Consider the following 21,937-nt stretch of genomic DNA (forward strand, 5'->3'; position numbering starts at 1 on the left):
TTTTAGTCATTCTACCAGTGTTTACTAGTGAAATTTGTTGCATAGCTTGTGTTGTTAGTTATTTTCCTCTGGTCATAAATACTTCGGGGAAGTATTTGAATTTTCACCCTTCTCCTCTTCAGAACCGAAAGAATGATGAGGCATCCTACGAGAAGATGCTGAAGCTGCGAAGGGACCTGAGTCGAGCTGTGACCATCCTTGAGATGATCAAAAGGAGGGAGAAAAGCAAGAGGGAACTCCTGCACCTCACACTGGAGATTGTGGAGAAAAGGTAGGTGGTAACATTGCGTAAAATTGAGCCCAGAGTCTGTCCACTTTCTTCAAAAAACTAGCAGGGAGTGAGCGCAGTCTGCACTGCATCAACTACCTTGTTAGGCACACTGGCTGCTACTAAAGAAGCTTTTTCACAGGCGTTTGGGAAGCACTAGTTTGAGGAATGCTGTGCTTGTCTGCTTGGGTGACAGATGCTCATGAACAGATTGTTTTGAGGAAAACGTTCTGCAGCTGCGCCAGCCTCCTGCCTCTTGATGAGTGTTTGGGAAGTGGTTCTGATATGGTTTTCAAACTAACCATTACTCTGCGAGCGGAGGAGTCGACTGTGTCAGACCTTTTACTACGAGCTGTGTTTTGGATGGATTATGTGGTTAACCTACATGTTTGATTAGACTTTTGTTTACTCATCAAGTCACAGTCCACGGCGGAGGCCATTAGGACTGTTGGCTGCAAGACAGATGGTGTGAAAAAATTGACCGCAAATTTTCTGTAAAGTCAGGCCTCGCTGCTTGTGTTAATTGGGGGCACAGTTATGTACACTGTTTTTGCATACATTATCAATTTAGAGTTCACCCTGTTTATTCAGGAGCAAATTAGCTCACTCTCTTCTCTGTGGCAGCCAGTCTTTTTCTAAGTCTGTAAGGCAGCACAATAGACTATGTTTGTATTATTTTGTAACATAATTTATTTATTTTTTTCTTTTCCCAAGCGGCGCCGTTGCAATCCATCTAAACATGACAACCGAGTGGAATGAATTTCCTCTGAAAGTAGCTGTCACTGTGAGCTTAAATTGGACTCTTCTCCTTGAAGTGCTTTTGATTTGTAGTGACATTTCAATTTCCTCTTGTTATCCCGGCCTGGTTTCTGTCTGCGCATCAGTGCCAGTGCTCACTCCCAGATTGGGCCAGTCTATTCTCAGTAGATAGCTTCACTGGCCCACTTCATGATATTATGCTGGTGTAGAGTTACCCAGGTGTGCTGAATAGTGTGTAGCTTCTCAGTATTTTGTCGCGGGCTGCTTCTGTGCATCAAATACAGGTTCTTGCCTCACAGACTCTAAATGCGTTGACAACCAAACATTAAGTTGCATTCAGGCTGCTAAATATTTCATCACATTCAGCATTTAAGAAATATTCCTCTTATTTGTTTATTTCATTATTTTTAATATTCAGTTTTTATGTCGCATTTGCTGTTTTTGTGTTTCTCTCTGTCAAAAATAAAATTAGTAATATTTATTTTCTCCATGTAATGACAAAGACAACTTGAAATAATGATCATTTTGCTTGGGAGTCAACAATGAGACTGTTAAAACCTGCAGTTTTCTTAGAACCTTCCTAGAATTGTTCACATATACTGTATTTGGTCAGGTTAAGCTGTATCGTGGCAGCACCTGTTGTTTTACAATCTGTCTTTTTCTATGAGGTGGTCAGCATTATAGGTAAAAGCCTTAGTTTTTCAACTGATAGGTTGCCATTCTGTCTTACGCCCATCAGGAATTCCCTGCCAGACTTTGGCAGTGAGGTGATGGCTGAGGCACTGGCCCAGCGGGCTCTGGTGAAGCCCGTCTATACCATCCCCATCATTCCCCTGTCCAACAGTAACCAGTACAGACACCAGGACCACTTGGACATGAAGGACTACAAGAAGGTAAGGCCACATACAGTGACAACATTCCTGCTAACATTGCAGAAACACTGAAAATGCTTTCTGTAACATGTACTTGTGGGTGTTGAATGTCAGCAGAATTTTTGGGAAACGTAATTCACTCCATGTTTGTCCTTCACTAGATGGAATTCACACAGTATACCTTGCATTACTCAGAACCTTGTAATGGTCCAGTGACGAAAAGGTGCATTGCTTTTCCATGGCCACACTGAGTCCAAAACAGCACCGTACACCACGTAGAGTAGATGGAATCTCATTCTCTTGTAAAAGAGTTGAAGACCACATCCTAGTGTGCACTTCTCACATTCTGACACTTAATCAGACATTTGTCTTGTTGTCTTTTCTCCATAAAAGTCTGGAATGACAAGACTGGGAAAATATTTGTGGCACGGCCTATCATATCACAGAGGTTACAGCTCACATTAGCATTTTACAAGTCATGTTCTCTGCTGTTATAAAGAGTATCATTATATCTGACTGAGGAAAGACAGCAACATTTGAAATCATTTGTGTTATTAAGAAGTTACTGTGGGAATTTTGGAAACAGAACAACGGTGGCATAACCATGACACACAGTTTCATTGAAGTAGATTGAATCCATACGGTTGTCAGTTTCCAACCCCCTACATGCCAGTTTTCTTGTTGATGTGAAATTTTCTTAAACATCTTTTATGATTTATCGAAGACATGATATAGCTGACAGGTGTCACTCAGTTTTGCTGTTGAACAGTGAAGAGTCGAAGGTTTATGTGCTGACTCATTCTAATTCAGACCATTTAATTTAAAGCAGGATGGCCATATGCTTTGATAAAGTCACAGTTCATTACACAACACTGGAGTGACCTCTGCATCACCTCTACTCATTACAACTTCATTATCTCCAGTGTCCAGCAGCCCTCCCCCCTGTCCTGTAGGGGAGCAACCATCCCACCCTACCCCCCCTTACTTTTTTTCCTGTACCAGCTGGTTGACTTTTCCCCTTTGTTTACTCGGGCTCAGTCCTGGCTTAACTCTGCCCCCTCCACCATCATTACTCCGACCTGCATTTCTTCCATTGATTTGACACAGCAGTTCTTCCCTGTAGAGCCCCTGCCTCCCTGTTTGCTTTGTCCCCTACGTCTGAGAGCTGAATGGGCTCTGACTAATCCTAGCGGAGCTGGAGTCTGTTCAGTCAGGGAGGGGTCATCCCACTGGGGAAGTTGGGGCGATCGGTGGCACAGAGTGGATTAAGGAGGAGGGGAGTGCAGCCATCTGGCCAGGCAGTGGCATCTGGCACGTGCTGCCATCTGCATATCAATGCCTCTTTTACTCACTGTTGTTGCTACACACACTCGCCTGCACACGCACCACCAACAATACTAGGCATGTCCTGCAGTGTGAAATGACTTTTTGATTATGCAAACTCCAAACATTTTATTACCGCTTCCTTCCTCTCCTGTTCTCGCAGCCCGAGAAAACAGAGGCGGTGAGAACCAAAAGGAAATACGAAAAGAAACCCAAGATCCAGCCTCTGTCGGCACCCCAGCATTCAGGGCCCTCTGTGTTCAATCCCAAGGACCTCAACCAGTACGATTTCCCCAGCTCAGACGAAGAACCCTTCTCACAGGTAACATGGCTATTTATTTTTAGGAATGTAATCTTTGTTGTGGCGTGGTTTCACTGTGTTTGGCTTTCTAATGACTGCATAAAGTCCAATCCCCCAACCAGTATTGACTTTAGTTCAGCAGTAGCACTCCATAACACACTTACTGTGGCAGCTAAATAAAATACAGTTGTTTTTCTGTCCTAAGCAGTTTATTTACTTCATTTGTTTTTATTACACAGATTCATTCAGGTTCCTCAGAGGCAGAAGAGGAGAATGACCCAGATGGCTGCTATGCTTTCAGGAGGAAGGCCGGCTGTCAGTACTACGCTGTGAGTGCCCTCCTGTGACTCCCGTGCTTCTATTTTTAGTGCCAACAGCAGGCTGCCCAGTCTGCTGCCCTGGCTGTTTAGTCTTTCACACTCTGCTGGACAAAATAATGCAGTAAAGACGACTTGCCTTTTCTCATCCAATATCTCTCCCCGCACTTCATTTTAACATGTAATCTCTTTTCCCATTATTTCCCCGTCTCGCCTTTTTTCATCATCCCGCAGTCTCGTCCGGATCAGAGTGGCAGCTGGCCCTGGGTAAGCCCGTCAGAGGGTGGACTTGGTGACCCACGCTTCCGCTACTGTCTGACCTCGCTGAACATGCCGCGGCGCTGCATAGGCCTGGCTCGGCGCCGCGTGGGCAGAGGGGGCAGGTGAGTTCAGGCTGCACTCTTTGGTTTTCTCACATTTATTGAGGTACAGGTCTGATGCACAGACAGCTGATTGAATGAATTCAGTACTTGATTGATGCATGGGGAAAGTAAAGATTTTGAAGCCAGTTACATTGTGCAAGAAAATGCAGGCTATATGGTTGCCAACCCCTTATTCTAATATCTTCTGCATTTGAAAATCAGGTATTGTCCTATATTTCATTTACTGATCATGTAGATGTTCATAAAAGCTCTGAGTGAATTGATATGTTATTTTAGCAAAACAGGGAAAACTGAAGACTCAATGCAATAGCAAGCATCTACAACCACTGTCATTCATCAAATTACATAGGTTTTATTGGTGAAACAAAGTTACAGAAGATGACCATTTCCACATTCACTATGGAGGCTCTGAATTAGTCCAAATAGCTCATATCCAATGGCCATGAAAAACAGAGAAACTGCATTTTACCTGAATTATTTACATGTATTGATTGGTGGCTCAAAAGTATTACACATTTTAGATCAGTTGATGTTTTTGGTCACTTGTAGCTGTTTAGGTCTTTGAGAATTAAGGCATTTTGTTGCCCAGGAGAAAACATAAATAAATGTGCAAATGGCTGCCCCAATAGAACAAGATCTGACTGGTCTTAAATTGCATTTAGACTTATTCAAATGTCTAAAAATCAACATGTTGGTTGTGGAGAAACCCTGCTGTTATATGGGACTCAGGTGCCAGACCCATTTTATGCCTTGTGACTTTGGAAAGGTTGGTATTATACTCTATTAAGCACGTTATTGTTGTACCGATTAGTTTACATTGGAGTCATGATGCTCCACAAACTAAGTCAAGAAAATGAGCCGCAAGAAAATGTATAAATTTAATATGAAATGTGTGTAGAAATGCTTCCATTGCCAATACCGAGCAGGGACCGTCAGCCAAGCTCTGTGTGTAGCTGCTGAGGTTGTTTACCATACCGGTTCTTTGGCAGGTTACCAGATATCATTTGGCAGCCTCATTCTATTATAGATATCAAGCTGGCTGGTGCAGTGATGAACATGACAATCCCATTTTGGGATTCACCTGCCACAGTGGCCTCTACACAAGTCAGCAAATTTAGCTTCCATTGAGTTTAGAGCGGCAGCATGTCCCGCAGCTTTGTGTGATACATTTTCCTGTAATTAAATGGACAAGTGACTAAAGCAGTCTGACGGGGGGAGCTGGCCAGCAGCTTCGTCGGTGCCAGGGGTGGTTGTACAGACCAACTGGGTCAGCTGGTATCTGTCTCACAGACATTTGATTGGCAAAGTTCTTTTTCTGTGTCTGCAAACACTTACATGAGCTGCCTAGAGGGAGCAAAACTATCTTAATGTCTTCCACTAACTGCTTTCATTCATGAGGTAAGGTGCTGAATATATAAACAGAGGAATAGTATGGGTTTTATGAAATCAGCAGCTAATTGGAATAACAATGTAGTAAAATTACGCAAGCAGTTACAGTACAGAATGCTGAAATGTGTAGTATTTACAAGTTCACTATGTCCAAACCAAAATTTTCCTGTGATTTAAACATGGTATAGTGTTAAGTGTGAAATAAAAATGTCTTTGTTTGCAATCTAATGAAAGTACAACAAATTGAAGACCATATATAGCTGGGTTGTAGATTCAGTTGCAGTCACTCAGAACTGATACACACCTTCTAAATATGATGTGTAACTATTGTAAAACACCTACAACAAGACCATAACTTGTGGTTTACCTGTACAACCAGTTTGGGATCAGTGTGGAGAAATTGTATAACATTTTGGATGAAATGTTGTGAAAGCTTGTACAAGCATGTATGAAATTTTACAGAAGACTTTGGGTATTTCATTGTATTTTCTCCAGCATAGACACCCAGGTGTTCCAATAAAAACACCAATGCACTATGTAAGCCTTCATGATTTAGCTAAAAAAGGCTTTCCTTCTGGCACCCTCATCACTCCCTACAAATTTTCCCCAGTAGTTCCAAGAATGTAGGCGACCAAACTTGTCTTGTTTTTTCTGGTTGATACTGGAATTGCCATGTGAGGCTGAGGCAATGCAAAAAAAAACCTTGAATTTTGTTTCATTACATAATAATTCAATTAAGCACTCATGATAGAATTGCATTTTGCTGTGGTGCTTGCGCAATACCCAGCTATATTTGTTACTGGCCCCTTGGACATTATAATTACATGACTGGTATGTGAAGAATAGCTTTGCTTGTGTAATACTCCCCTGATGGTTGGTCTGTAATGGCCTGATAATGGCTACAGCATGTTATTCCTCTGATTTGACCTTGAATAACTTGAATTTGTAAAGTTGTTGTTTTTTTTTGTTTTTTTTTTGATTTTGTGTCAGGATCTTGTTGGACAGAGCGCACACAGACCTAGACAGCATCTGCCAGAGCTTGGACTCTGACCCGGAGCCTGAACCACTCGCCTCGACACTTCCAAACTCTCCGCTCCGCAACTCCAACACCAGTACCTCAGAAACCAATACCTCGCACCCAATCAGCTTGCCCCACCTCCCCTCCGCTTCATCTCCCTCATCAGCACCGTCGCCAACACCTGTGGACCTCAGTCAGATTCTTTTGAACATTAAATCTTGCCGTTGGAGACACTTCAGACCACGGACGCTATCCCGTCACCCCTTGGGTGGAGGAGACTTGTCTCGCAGTGGATTAAGGGATTTTAACCGGGCAGCGTCAGGACTAACCCGGACCCTATCTGGAGGAGCCAACTCCCAGAACCGTGCTGGCTTGGCCCCCGCCCCCGTTAATGGTGAGTCAGTGGCCTTCTCTGCCATGCATAGGGTTTTCCTTTGCACGATGACAAATTCATATCTTAGATTAAGTGTAAGAGTATGTCAGAGTTCATTTGGTATCATTTTTATTCTGTCCTACGAGCTGAGGGATATTGACACTTTTCTATGGTTAAGTCTGAATGTCTTCGGATGCTCTGACAAAACATGAAATTTGACGTTTTCATCTTGGATGTTATTAAAATTGTGAAGGCCATTTGAAAATTAATATTTTAAATGAAATATATCCAGATAAGTTGTTTAAAATATGTTGATCAGTTTGATTTGCAGTTATCCACTGTCAACATTCATTTGCAAATTTAGAACATTGTGTTGTCTTAAATCCTCTATGTTACAAAGTGGTGGAAAAACCCACACGTGATTGAAGTATATTTGGATGCCATATAGTACACCAGGTAAAGCTAAAGGCTGAATACACCTTTATATTGAATTTCTTTTTGTTTGGTACTAATTTCTATGTCTGTGGTTAAAGACACGCAAAAAGGTGAAAGAAAATATCAGTAACTTGAACACAGCAGGTAAATGACATTGTAAAACCCAGAATTGGACCATAATTGGGAACTGAAATGATTCAACACAAGTGAGGTGTCAGGATTGGCAGAAAGTAGGCAGCATATCTAGGCCTGGTCTGAGTGGTTTCCAGTGTTGGTTTAATTCTTCAGGTGACTTTTGATGTGGCCCTCATATTAAAAAATTGATTGATGTGCTGGTTTGTTTCTTTAGCACCTTAGCAGCAAAACTATTAGTTGAATTCATATCAGATTGGGTTTGTAAATTGCCAGTGACCCAGAATAGATGGGATTACATTATTACATTTTGGGAAAGGTAGGTCAAAGTTAAAATTTTTTATGATTTTTTTTTTTTTTTTTTTTTTTTTTAATCTGACCATTTACTTATAATGGGTGAAATATTTGTGTGTGGGGGGTTGTTGTGCCTGGCACCACTTTGGTCCATGCTATTGTTATTCTGCTTCCTTTTTATTTTCTTAATCATCATGTGATTGTGTGTGATTGTCTTCATGTTTACTGCATTTCTCAACCATATAATTAATGAAAAGGACCTGCTTTAAATAGCTCGCCATGCTATTCCTGACAAACACCATAAGTGGAACCTCTCTGACTTCATTTCTCAGAATTCCATTTGTGTTGTGCATGGTGTGAAATATCTCCACATAAACTAAGGAAGGTGCGGTTGTCATTAGTTTCCTGCGTGTGAATATTTAGTGGTAAGAAGAAGAGGTTTTTAGCCATCTCACTGTTGGTTAGTTGAAGGCTGCTGCTGTTCTTGTGTAACACATTTTGATGAGGTGCCTCAGAGGTAGATTGCTGTGCTCTAGTCTGGACTCCCACTCCCTCGCTGCTGGTAAATCACATAAACTTTCTGCTTTCAGACCTTCTTTTCATATTAGAATGCATTAATTCCCGCTCGCCTGGCTTGAGGGAGGCAATTAGAAATGGTCTTGTACAAATGTATTCATGAGTCATGCCGGTTTGAGTCTGGTGGCTATAGAGAGGTGACGGGGTGAACGTCTGAATCACAAGGAGAATGTAAAGCGCCACACAAATTATACGGGAAGAGCTACATTCATGGCTGGGCGGTGAATAACACAGACCATCCTTTGGTTTGATTCCCAGTTTGGGAAAATGTGTCCCATGTCATCCCCCGTGTACCTAACCTTGTTTTATGTGCGCTGTCAAAAAGGCACACCCAGCCCTGAAAATACTTAAAATGGTTAGTTTGGGCTTTTTGAAGTGGGGTTGTCTGAGGTACTTGTCGGTGTACCTACAATAGATCATGACTAGCATGTACCAGTTCACAGAGCAGACGGAAGTAACAGCACAGAAGCAAGGCAGTGTACTGCAGGGACTATTTAGGTGTATTGTAGTGTACCTTCTATTCAAATGTAAACACACTATTCTGCAGCTTTGGAAATACTTTTTGGACCACCTTTTTTCCTCTTTTAAGATTCAGTCGAATAGCCTTTCAGTATGACATTTTGATTAGGGATGCCCAGTTCAGTTGGGCATCATCTGATACAGAGCACAAATCCAGCACCAGTTATGATTTAATAGGAAATCTGCTTCTCAAAATGCTTATAAATACATGTATACATTCACTCATTTGCTTTGAAACCAGTATATTTGTTGAAACTATTGTTTATTTAGATCGACCTATAGATTAAAGCCTGTGTCCCTGGTAACCAAACCTGCTCTTTGGGTCAGAATTAGATTTGCAACATCCCTACTTTTCATACTCAGTTCTTGGTTGATAATTAGAATTATGTACATCTGTTAGTTACACTCAGGGCCTGTGTGTTTTTGCGCAGCGCTTAGGCTGATGAAAGGCCGAAGATGTCATTATCAACACTCCAGAGGAAATGTACGAATACTTTTTCCCCAGAAAATTCAGTCATTCGTTCCCTTTTCAAAATGCTTAGTTGTCAAGAGGGTCATGGGGGTGGTGGAGCATATCCTGGTTACTAACTTACAAAGGCAGGGCACACTCTAGAAGTGGTGTTAGTTCTTAAACTTTTTAAATGTGGGAGATTTGTAAAATTAGAATTATGGCTTTGACTTGTTTTGCAGTTTTTTACCCTTTTTCCTAAATACTCCTCAAACTATAATATTGCTCTAAAATGGTGTGAAAGAGCTGTATCTTTGCAGGATATGATTTAAAAAAAAAAAAAAAAAAAAAAAAGATGCATGATTCCAGATGCAGTTTACAAAACTACTGTTTATTGAAGGTTTTCATACAGTGTTATCTCTATTTAGTTAACTTTTTGAGTAGTTTAATCTTTTTTGTGTAGAGTAATGGTCACTGACAAGTATCTCCACACTGTTATCTTTGTGCCAGCGCTGGCGATAGGCCTGGCACTGTTTACTATCAGTCTGGAATAGAGTAAAATCTCTATGGGTTGTGTGGCTAATTCTTTAATCCTATCAGCATCATCTTGGGTGGTGTTGAGCACAGGACACTGGCAGGGCATTGGCAAAATAGTGTCAGCAGAGAAGTTGTTTTGATGGAACATACGTGCGTGAGGAAGTGCACCGCAGCACTGAAAAGATTAAATGTTTGTCCGAACTGACCATTTTCAGCTAATAGTTGCAGCTCAGACTGGCAGACTTTCTAATAGCGCCATGCTCATACCGGACAGAAGGAGAATGCCAATCCTGCCACTGTGGGATAGAAATATATGATTTATTCAGCAAGCCAGACTCATTTACCATAATAACCCGAGACCAGACAATATTCAAAATCTGTTAAAAATGATGTAAGATCTGTATGTGGCCTTAGGAATTCATTGCCCCTTTTAAATCTTTGCGAGTGATGTTTTTTTATTTGCAGAAGTATTAATTACTTAGTGCCTACAGTGTTTTCTTAGTAATTAAGGTGAGAAGACTTTGAAAAATGTAATTTTGTATGGAGTATGCCCCCCAGCACCAGATCGTGATGAGGCGTTAGTCTGTGTTGGAGGTACTGGAGGGAGCCATTGATTTTAGACTAATTTCAGCACAGTCAGAGTGATGAATACGGTGTTTCCCCTCCTTTTCCCTGTGTAACATTAGAGGTGTTGCAGAAGGTGCACACCGTCAGCAAAACTTTCAATGGATTCAAACTAATATTGTTAAGAACTGGAAGAAATGTTTTTATAGAAGCTGATTAATCATTTTAAGCAAACAATTCTACATTCCCAAACTTGAAATTAGCAACATGAGGTTAAGACACTTCTATGCATAAAATTACACAACACAGTTAAATAGAAACTGATTTGCCAAACCCTGTGCTTCCCATCTGCTCTGTTATTGATAATATTTGATGTAGCTACAAATATGCTGGCTTTTTCCCTCGTAGTGGACTACAACATGATTACAACAGATAGAGACACTGATACTTCTCTTGCATTTAGGTGCTTCTATGAAACTGGGTTCATTTTAGTGTCTGGCACTTGGCCAGCTTTTTAGACCGAATAAGAAAAGAGAAATTTAGACATATTTCCCCCCAGGATGTGCCTAATGATGACCTCAGATAAATGCAAAAAAATTGTAGTCTTGCTCTGAGACATCCCAAAATTAATGAATTTTTAATAAAAAAAAAAAGGTCCAAAATTGGGACAGGAAAAGCTACCTAAGTGTCAGTGCATTTTATCTTGAAAACATCATTTGACATGGTCTTATATAGCGCTGTAAATAGACACTGTTAAATTTGATGATCCTAGTGGTTTTTCTAATCCAGACATGTGGCTTTTTCATGAATTGGCAGTCTCATTACAGGTTTCATGTGGAACCCATCATGTCCACTGGCGTTACATGCAGAACCTGCCCATTTAAACAGAGTGATTTTGCAACAGTGCTCATTTTTGTGAAACACTCAGCCTTGCATAATTAGTTCAATTCCCAAAATGTACCTATGAGAGCATAAAAAGTAGATAATAGGAGCACATAATCTTCATGTCCTTTTTACCGTGTTACATGCAGATTTTTTGTATAAAAATAATCTAAAATGTGTTTTATCAGAAAAAGTTTCTCTTTAATCTCAGTAAATATTTATTTTTTAAATAGACCCAAAGTGCTTCCAAACTTGCTTCATAACATTAGACTACATCCTATTTGAATTTTCAGCCCCTGTCCTGTTTTTATGAACCAGTTTCATCATAGACGCACCCATCTGGATACCATAAGAAAAGTGCTTATTTTCATTCTCAAATGAGTTTTTGTGCAAACAGTTTCATTGTAGTGCTACTTTCTGTAGGATAACGTAACATCCAGTGACATGCTTATCGGGCCACACCAAATTAGCTCCTTGCTCGTCAATATCAGGCATAAGTTATTGCTGCTGTAATCAGTTTCTGAGTTGTACAGTTTGCAAACTGGATTTTCTAGGGTCAGCCTTGTGGTGTGTAGCCATGTTCTCGAAGTTACACTCGAACTCACAAATCCTCACCGTTGAGCATCCTTTGACCAGGTTTTGACGGTGTGTCTGTCCTTGCCCACAGTGTTCACAGCAGAGCAGTACCAGCAGCACCAGGAGCAGCTGGCCCTCATGCAGAAGCAGCAACTGGAGCAGAGCCAACAGCAGCAACAAGCCAACAGCTCTGCAGCATCTACACCCAACACACAGGTCAGTAAGGACGAACACACCTATGCTGTCAGGAGGAATCAAGCGTGATGACAAGAGACAGTAAAAACTTGAATGTAGCAGGTGACGATGCCCAGACAGAACTTGGGCATTACAGTCGCTCCATTCAAGTATAATAAAGTAGCAGGAAAGAAATTATCAATACAACAAAAAAGGAAAAAAAAAATCTATATTTATGTGTACCAAATATACATATTTAAACACTTTAGTTGACACAAAATTACAACAGTAGTTTGTACAATATATACTAGACAATGTATAATCAATATGATAATTAAAGAAGTAAAAGCTATACATAAGTGCAAAAATATAGTTGTGTGTAATTATAAGTATGTGGTTATAAGGTGGAGTTAAGTGGAATCGGTCTCTCACTGAATGATGAAAAGCATAATGAAACGAGGTATAAACAATGGAAAACAGAAATGGAGAAGACATCTATATTACTAGCGGAACAGATAAGAAAGTGACAGCCGACCATAACAAATCCGAAAACTGCATTTCAACACCAGAGATTGTATTTTCTCAAATGTAGAGACGGTACAGAGGTTTGAAACTCTTCATCGATGCACTACACTGTTTACATCCATTCCCAATTATGCCTAATGAGCATGGTTTATCCCAAAAGCCCAAACCCAATTGTCAAAAGTGGAAATGCTTTAGCAACAGATCTAATGAAATGGTGCTCTGCATGCTTTGTAAAAGTGGTTTCCTCAAGAACACAAGGACACTCCAGAGCAGATGCTATTAGCTAGTGTGGTGATGACATTGCGTAACACCCTTGTAAGCTGTAAGAAGCAAGTGCAGGTCTATAAAACTTGTCATAAAACATACATTTCTATTAGTACAGTAGCAACCTTCTGTTAACTTTAATGAAGAACAGTATTTTGTAAAAGAATTAAATGGTGCTGTATAAGAAAAGACATAACTGGCAGGATCCAACCCACATACAGCACGATGCAAAGCACACTGTTCACTTAGGAAGGAGAAAGTAATGAAGACACAGGAGCAGAGAGGGACATGTTGAATACAGGGAAAGGAAAGAGATGAGACAGACGGTCCAGATCCAAGCATCTGGAAACAGCCAGGAGGCGTCTAAGACTGGCTGGTCACCCTGGACCGGTTACTGGACTTTCTTGTTATTACCAAATTGGGTTAAATCGGTGCTTGATTTAACTAAATCTGCTGCAGCTCTCCCAGTATGGAAATAATTTGCAGTTGAAGGTCAGTTCACCCATCCTTAGGAAATGGGACAGATCCTCATTCCCATGAGAAGTATTAATGCCACTGGCTCGGTTCCTGTTTGGCACCAAAAGTGCTGAGCTCATTCAGATGGGCACTTTCAGACATTTTAGCAGAGCGGTCAAGTCTTTGGCTCAGACCCACATATTCTCTGTGTGTGTGTTTGTCTGCTTTCCATCTAGGCGCTCGTGTCCAAGACGTTGGACCAGGCCAGCGCTCAGTTCGCTGCTTCGGCTCTGGTCACCAGTGACCAGCTACTGGCGTTCAAGTCCAAAGAGGAGCTGGTGCTGGCGAGTGGAGTCAACGGGGTTTTGGCAGGTGCAGGTGAGAATCTTGGTGTAGTTTATTACCCTGCCCCCCGAAGGGGAGGCAAGGGGTATTGTTTTTGGTTCAGTTTGTTTAACACACTAGTAGCAAATCTATTGGTTGAATTCATACCAAATTGGGTTTATAGATTGTCAGTAGATATAGATTGCCATTTTGGGAAAAGTAGGTCAAAGTTAAACATTTTTTGTAAATTTTTTAAATCTTTTTTTTTTCTTCTCATATTTACTTATAATGGGCAAAATTTCAAATGTCTATAAAACAGCAATATTTAGAGGCAATTGATGTGCTGACATCACCACACGCATAGACATGATGACATCAGCCGGATCAATGCCAAAATAAGTTACAATACATGGGAGGGGCGGGGTTTGTTGTGCCTGGCACCACTTGTTTGATATGTTGGCAGCTAAGCACTAAAATGTGTTGGTTATGGGGGTGGTGGAGCCTATCTGAGCTACCACTAGGTGAAGACACAGTATACTGTGTGTATGTGTCGCCATTTCATTGCAGGGCTGACCTACAAACAACTATTCACGCTCACATTTCCAACTATGGGTGATTTAGATCGACTAATTCACCTATTAGGTTGCATGTCTTTGGGCAGTGGGAGGAAGCCTGAGTACCCAGAGAGAACCCACGCCCCCTCCACTTCATTAAAATGTCAGCCTGACACTGAAGTCGCCATTTATTTTCCAGAGCTTGTAACTTATAAGTATGCGGCACTAGTATACAAGTGACCAGAGTTTTACACCAGTAAGTGAAGCTAAAGACTGACTCTGCCAGTGCTCTCCTCTTCATCGTGTAACTAAACTGGGCTGGAAAAACAATAAAGGCACCGTGCAACATAATGCAGTCCATTACAACAACATCACTGACAACAGCTTCAGAAATTACTGGAGTGTTGCATCAACATCTCACTGACAGTCAACAAAACCTGAACATGTAAAGCTTCACAAAGAAGGGATTTATTGCAGAGCTATTGTGTTGGATTGCATTAGACTGCCCTGATGAGCCTCTGAAACTGGAGTTTTGTCACTAAATACGGCAAAATCTTGAAATTGAGCAGAAAATGGCCACAGAGAAAGTGTTTTTTTTTGTTTGTTTTTTTATTATGCTGTTGACATTATGATTTCGGGTTTTTGGTCCGTTCCAATCTTCATGCAAATACAGTGTGAATGTGTTACCTCAGGAACACTGTGGGGAATTTACTCAAATGTGACAAACATTCACTTGCATTTGAAGATGAAATGAGAGCTGGTGGTTTATTCTAACCTCATATAATACATGTTTGGTGATGGTCTGAAAGTTCCTTGTTAGCTCACCAGCTGATAGTCCATGAGCTGTCGGGAAGACGCTGTCCAGCGTTATCGTCTTCATTAGCATCTTAAAACAACTTCTCTGATGAAACTACTGGTCAGATTCATGTCAAATTTTCTATGTACCTTCCTTGGGACAGTGTCTATAAAGTTTGTTTGCTAGTTTGAGAAATTTTGTTTTTTGACAAATTTTTGAAATATTAAATATTTGCCTTTACTTATAATAGACCGTATTTTAGTGGCTTAACATTTGAATGGGTAGAGATATCAATGTAGTTACTATTGCGCACTGATAAGAAGTCATATATGGACTTTAATTTTGGCCCATGACCTTTTACCTAGCGTGACCTTGAAGGGTCAAACTCAAGGTTACCAAGATCTAGATATGAGCAGTCTTCTCCGAAACTACCATTCAGATTCATTACACATTTTTTAATGTAGCTTCCTGGGGACAATACAGATTCACATTTATTTGTCATTTTAGCATATAAAATACACAGAAATGAAGCATTGTACTCAGGTCCTCGACTGTTAGCACCTTTTAGTAAATAGTATAGATTACCGATAAAATAATAAAATACTGATATAAAATAGCAATAAAAATACCCCCCTAAAAATTACCGATAAATGACTAAAAGTTTTATTTCTAAAGTGCACAGCAGTAAAGTGCCAATTTAAAGTGCATTCCAGGCTCAAGTTCAGCAAGAGTTCATTATTCTACCTGCCTCTGTCTTCCTCATGTCTTCAATCTTCATTAACAGTTTTGAGAAATTAAGAATTTTTGCCTTTACTTATAATGGGTCATATTTTGATGGCTTACAACATGTAAATCGTTACAGATATCAATATAATTACTATTGAGCACTGATAGGAAGTCCTATATGGACTTTCATTTAATTAGTTGAGTTCTCCTCCAGTGAAATCCACCCACTACTATTGGGAGATTGATCTCCTGCATCAAGACCACTGGACTCTTAACATAACAGCAGAACATGACAACCTCACAAATTCAACTTATTGATTGTTGATAGAACATGCCAGAGAGTTACAGGGCCATTGGTTCTTTTTTTTTTTTTTAAGAATGTGTAGCTTCTGTACATCTCCATCCATGTTGTCTACTTTCAGAGCTGTATTGTTTGGGAGTTTGCTTTATTAGCCAAGCATGTGAACACAGAAGTAATTTTATGGTTTTGTGTCACTGAATGAACGCTCAGTACCTTCTAATTAAAGTCTAGATGTTGAAACGCGTCTAATGTGTAGCTTTAATGAACCTGTCTCGGTCTCCAGGAGTGTTCAAAGGCTTGCACCTCTCCAGCACCGCCTCAGCCCTTCACCAGACCAACCAGTCGACACACACTACCGCCACCACAGCCCAGACTTTCCTCCAGCCCTCCTCCAACTCGGCCACCCCCTCGACCAACGCCGTCCCCGCCCAGCTCACCACGCCCAACGCCCACGCAGCAGCAGCACTGGGGCTCCTGGGATGCAGCGCTGCCAACGCCACCCCCGCCACCACTCAGGTCCTCATCGGGAACAACATCTGTCTGAGCGTGCCGTCGGCCGCCACCCTGGCCGGACGCCACATCCCCCGGACCCTCGGCAACGTGCCACCCTCTGCCTTAAAGCTGTCCGCCACCACCAACCTGCAGATGCCCAAGGTCTCCGGAGCATCGTCCATGGACATGGGCTCAAGGTGAGGCTTCCAGAGTCGAATTGATGAAAGAAGACGCGTGAACATATAGTGGCGTTAAAGACTGGAACCACTCGAACTAAAGCTGCACAGGCTCATTTGACCTTTACTTCAAATGCCCAGGAAACAGGCTGTCAGTGTCCTGGTTCCTCTAATATGTATTCACGTTACCTGTTAAAAAGGCGATATTGGTTAACCCCACCTGTGGCAGTACCTGTAACTGGTAACTAATGTGTAGGTCTTCTGGAGGCAACTTACGCCACGTTTCCACTACGTGTAACCAGCTCAGCTCGACTCGGTATTCCTGGAGACTGTTTCCATAACAGGATACTTTACAGGAAGCTTTACAGTATCTGGACGTCATAGCAATGCGGCACGTTATTTCCATTTCGTCTGCTCAGAGAGTTGCTGAAAATTCGCTTGTTGTGTGTTGTCATCTGAATTTTTACGTCGGCAACCAAAGACTGAATCTCCTCGACCGACTATGGTGTAGTTTTGGGTTGTTATCATGTGGATTAATGTACCACTATTATACTGTAAACTTCCACATCTGTTTTCTGTTAAACGGCGGGTCACAGAGACGACTGTCTGACCAATCAATGGTCTGCTGTGTTAAAGGTCACGGTTTAGTATCGCTTGGAACCTCTCCGGAGGTGTTACCAAAAAACTAGTACCGGGTACCAGATTCCAGGTCCTTTTTCGTAATGGAAACGCAAAAAGGCCGAGTCGAGCTGGTACCACGCAGGGGAAATGCGGCAATACAGATTAGATTTTTTTTAATCATCCATGTAATATGTCTGTTCCATAATGGGTTTTACAAGATACCAATAATCAACAGGAAACCAGAGTCAGATTACCAACATAACTTACAAAACACTAAACAAACAAACCCTTTTAATGTTATGTCAAGCTTTAGAATGGCCACCAACTTACAACCATCAAACCTTTACAACCACTCTTTTTCGAAATTATCTGAGCACCAAAACACATCTGGAAGAAAAGAAGTGGTTTGTTGGATGCAAAGTTAGTGCAGGATATTGAGGTTAACTGACTTCCCTGCAGGACTTAGCACTTAGCATTAGCGATTAGTATTGCACATTAGGAGCAGTGAGCTGCCACTGAAGATCAACTCCAGATCTTCATCAGTACCTTAATCAAAAGCACTGACAGGAGATTTAACCTATGTATACCTGTTTTTGATGGTGTGGGGGAACAGAAGGAACCCCACCCTGAACTGAGAGAACAGGCGAGCTCAACACACCCTGGATTTGTCATTAAAACTCTCCAAATTCCATTAAAAATACCTATAAATGGATCATCTTACTTTGAACCCTGTGTCACCTTCTTTGATTCGTGGGTGAAATCTGGGAACATGTCAGATAGATGCCCCTCTACCAGCATAGTCAGGACATAAGATAAAATGGTGATTAAAAACAATAAAAAGGTAATTCATTAAAGACAACCTAAAGACAAATTGAAGGAATTGCAAAAACAAAGATAAACCAACATTGATTAAAAACAACCGAAGGCAATTCATGTAAACTATATAGAACAATTAAGACAATTAAAATATAAGGCAAATGAAGCAGTTAGAACAAGAACAGCTAGAAGTAAAATAAAGTGAAATTAAAAGTTTTAATTACCCTGGAGGTAAACGCGAAGCAGTCTGAAGCTCTTTCCTGCATGCTGTTCCAGGTTGCAGGTGCACAATAAATAAAACTGGATTTACAGAGATCGGTAAAAGCAGCCACCACCTGCAACACGAAATCGTTGGAGCGTGTTCTAAAGGTGGGCGGGTATTGAAAGGAGACGCAGGAGATGCAAAGCCTCAATACGCACAAGTTGATTTCTTAAGATTTTCTTGTTGAAGCTGGAAGAACAGCGGTGCTAAGGTTTCCTTTTACGTCTCCGCAGGGATAATCACGATGAAGACAAGCCAGCACTGAACAGTATAGCAGACAACACAGTGGCCATGGAGGTGACGTAGCGGTGCAGCGAGGAGTCCACTCTTCAGGTGCTGTGCATCGTAGCATCGGGAATGCAAAAGGGACAGCAGGACTCTGCAGACTGACAGAATGACGAGCGACCGAGGCCGCTCCGTTGCAATTCTCATCTCTCATACTTTTTAAACCTTTCGTTTTGTTTTTTTGTTACTGTTAAAAGAAAAAGATTGACATCTGTAAATTATGAATATGGCAAAATTAGTATCTGTACAGTAACTACATATTTGTAATAACCCCGTGTATATATTACTTGAATACAGAACTGTCCATTTGTGATGTTTTGCACTTGGGAGTCAAACTAAAAGGAAAAAAAAGTAAGCCAAGTAACTTGTGGCGAGTGTGAGAGATGTGGGAGTTGTATAGAGAAGAGTTTTATCACATCATGTGCATGGTGCGGAGCCTGCTGTTTTTATCTATTTATTGTGCTGTGTTTACAGGTTTTTGTTTTGTTTTTGGTTTGTTTTGTTTTTTTATTTGTACACTGTACCTTTGTTGGTTCCTGTGCTGTAGTAAATGTTAGGTAGCTACGGACTCCTGGGTATTTTTGTATATTGTGAACACAAAGCAGGCCCCCCCCCCACCCCAACATTAATTTTCGGGTCCCTGTGCTTCTCTCTGTGGATCATGTGAAAATCAATGGTGACATACATACAGACTGTGAGGCCAGGAGAACCAGGAGGAGGAGGATGAAGAGGAGGCGGTGTGTCGGCCGGTGACTGTGGTTCCCGTACAGAGAGGCGCTCCTCTCGTCCTGGGAGCTTCCATCAACAACGTCCCAAACACAAGTAACAAAGCAGGGATGAAGTCTCTTCCCAGAAGCCTCTGCTGCTTCTGATTAAAGCACTATTTTTTGTGACATTTTTTTGTTTTTGTTTATGGTTTTGATAAATATCAATGCTGCTTTTATATTTTGTTTGTTTTTAAAGGGGTCATCCTTTATTTTCATGCAAGCGAAATCCCCTTTGTATTTGTTTTATCCCACGGACTTTTGTAAAACAAAAAATTCAGTTATTTTTGTATTTTTTTTTTTTTTCTTGTGGTAAACTTGATTGTAAGCTTTTTGTTTATCGAAAGACTTCATTCTTTTGTTCATTTGTTACTTGTTGTCATACATAGGTGATAGGGGAGGTGAAAGGGCAGAAATCGCTGTACGTGTTTCATCATTCCAGTTTTTAATAACAAAAAATGCTAATTAGGGGGATGCAGGGGGTCATGGGAAAACTGCGGTTTTCTCGCCTCGCTTCCTCTTTTTTTTTTTTTTCTTTATGTTGTTTTTTCTTTGAAAAAAGAATCTCCAGACGGCTGCAAGGCCAAAAACCACAAGTATTGGGTGCCTTCCTTTGGGGAATTTTATGTACTCTCTTCTGTGAAGAGTTAGGCACAAAGGCAGCATTACTTAGTAGTGCCTCTCGTCTTTGTCAGAATCTGAATGCCCAGTCCAATGGCAGGATATATCCTTGAGGTTTACTTGTCCCACCTGGAGGCTGAAAAGACTAAAAAAATGTGACCGAACTCTCACTAAAATAAGACAATAAAGCCCAGGGCATTAAATGTGAACTGTTCAGACTCCTGTGTCATTGATTTATATACCAGTTAAAATTTACTTAGGGGGTCAAATGAGTGGCAATTTTGGGAAAAAAAAAAAGTTGTAAGAAATTCATACAACTGTGTTGAAATAATGCTGATCCATTTGTGCACAGACTACTGATATTATTTGACAGTAGAAGCTCTATTTTCAGAAATATTGGATTTTGAATAGCACGTGTATGTGAAAACTTTTGCTGGTGGACGGATGTGACATTACCCATGATGCTCTGGTCAGTACCAGTACTTTATTAGGAATAAACTTATAGACTTACTATTGCTAATTCTCCTCTTATTCATAAATGTTAGTATTGTGGATCTAAAACAATAACAGCTGACACAAAAACAAAATGTGGAAGTGGACGGATGTGACATGGTTGTTACAGATCCCATCATACTGATGCTGGGCAGCCATGTCACCATTTACACTAATGATTTCTGTGCAAAAACAAGGATCAGAATTATTTATTGTATAGTTTATCATCAGACTAAAGAGGAAACTAGAAGCACTCGGAGAGCGCAGACCTCCGCCAAGGCTGATCAGTGGCCCCCCCCTGTGGGCCCCCCCACCCCGATCACCACCAAAATTTAATCATTTCTTCCTTATCCCATTTCCAACAAACCCTGAAAATTTCATCCAAATCTGTCCATAACTTTTTGAGTTATGTTGCACACTAACGGACAGACAAACAAACCCTGGCAAAAACATAACCTCCTTGGCGGAGGTAATAACATAGAACTAGAAGCATTCGGAGAGCGCAGACCTCCGCCAAGGCTGATCAGTGGCCCCCCCTGTGGGTCCCCCCCCAAGCCAAGGAGGTTATGTTTTTGCCAGGGTTTGTTTGTCTGTCTGTCTGTTTGTCTGTCTGTTAGTGTGCAACATAACTCAAAAAGTTATGGACAGATTTGGATGAAATTTTCTGGTCTGCGCCCCCCCCGTGGGCCCCCCCACCCCCGATCCCCACCAAAATTTAATCATTTCTTCCTTATCCCATTTCCAACAAACCCTGAAAATTTCATCCAAATCTGTCCATAACTTTTTGAGTTATGTTGCCCACTAACAGACAGACAAACAAACCCTGGCAAAAACATAACCTCCTTGGCGGAGGTAATTATTTCTTTGTAAAAATACTTATTAGAAAACTATTGATTTAAAAAGTGACATTCTTAATGTACAGGGTGGGGAAGCAAAATTTACAATATTTTGGGGCAAGGATTGAAAGACAGTGTATGACCAATTAGTTTATTGAAAGTCATGACAATTTATTTGCCACAAGAAAATTGACGTAATAGAAAATGTTTTTATTCTATGTGTCCTCCTCCTTTCTCAACAACTGCCTTCACATGCTTCCTGAAACTTGCGCAAGTGTTCCTCAAATATTCGGGTGACAACTTCTCCCATTCTTCTTTAATAGTATCTTCCAGACTTTCTCGTAATAGTTTTGCTCATAGTCATTCTCTTCTTTCCATTATAAACAGTCTTTATGGACACTCCAACTATTTTTGAAATCTCCTTTGGTGTGACGAGTGCATTCAGCAAATCACACACTCTTTGACGTTTGCTTTCCTGATTACTCA

The 21,937-nt window shown here is 41.0% G+C and overlaps 1 protein-coding gene across 2 annotated transcripts in view; it reads left to right on the forward strand.

Annotated features, from left to right (window-relative positions):
* The window catches only part of epc1a (enhancer of polycomb 1a), a 33,332-nt gene extending 13,000 nt beyond the window's left edge, over nucleotides 1-20,332 (forward strand). For both annotated transcript variants that reach the window (XM_030123040.1, XM_030123039.1), the window contains 10 exons: nucleotides 123-271; nucleotides 1,767-1,920; nucleotides 3,386-3,544; nucleotides 3,763-3,852; nucleotides 4,075-4,223; nucleotides 6,603-7,024; nucleotides 12,058-12,182; nucleotides 13,622-13,763; nucleotides 16,370-16,775; nucleotides 18,687-20,332. In XM_030123040.1, coding sequence (XP_029978900.1) covers nucleotides 123-271; nucleotides 1,767-1,920; nucleotides 3,386-3,544; nucleotides 3,763-3,852; nucleotides 4,075-4,223; nucleotides 6,603-7,024; nucleotides 12,058-12,182; nucleotides 13,622-13,763; nucleotides 16,370-16,775; nucleotides 18,687-18,759 — 1,869 coding nt within the window. In that variant the 3' untranslated portion in view covers nucleotides 18,760-20,332. The remainder of the gene's footprint in view (nucleotides 1-122; nucleotides 272-1,766; nucleotides 1,921-3,385; nucleotides 3,545-3,762; nucleotides 3,853-4,074; nucleotides 4,224-6,602; nucleotides 7,025-12,057; nucleotides 12,183-13,621; nucleotides 13,764-16,369; nucleotides 16,776-18,686) is intronic.
* The last annotated feature ends 1,605 nt before the right edge of the window (nucleotides 20,333-21,937 follow it).

This window comes from Sphaeramia orbicularis, chromosome 20 (assembly GCF_902148855.1).
Source record: "Sphaeramia orbicularis chromosome 20, fSphaOr1.1, whole genome shotgun sequence".
Lineage (NCBI taxonomy): Eukaryota > Metazoa > Chordata > Actinopteri > Kurtiformes > Apogonidae > Sphaeramia > Sphaeramia orbicularis.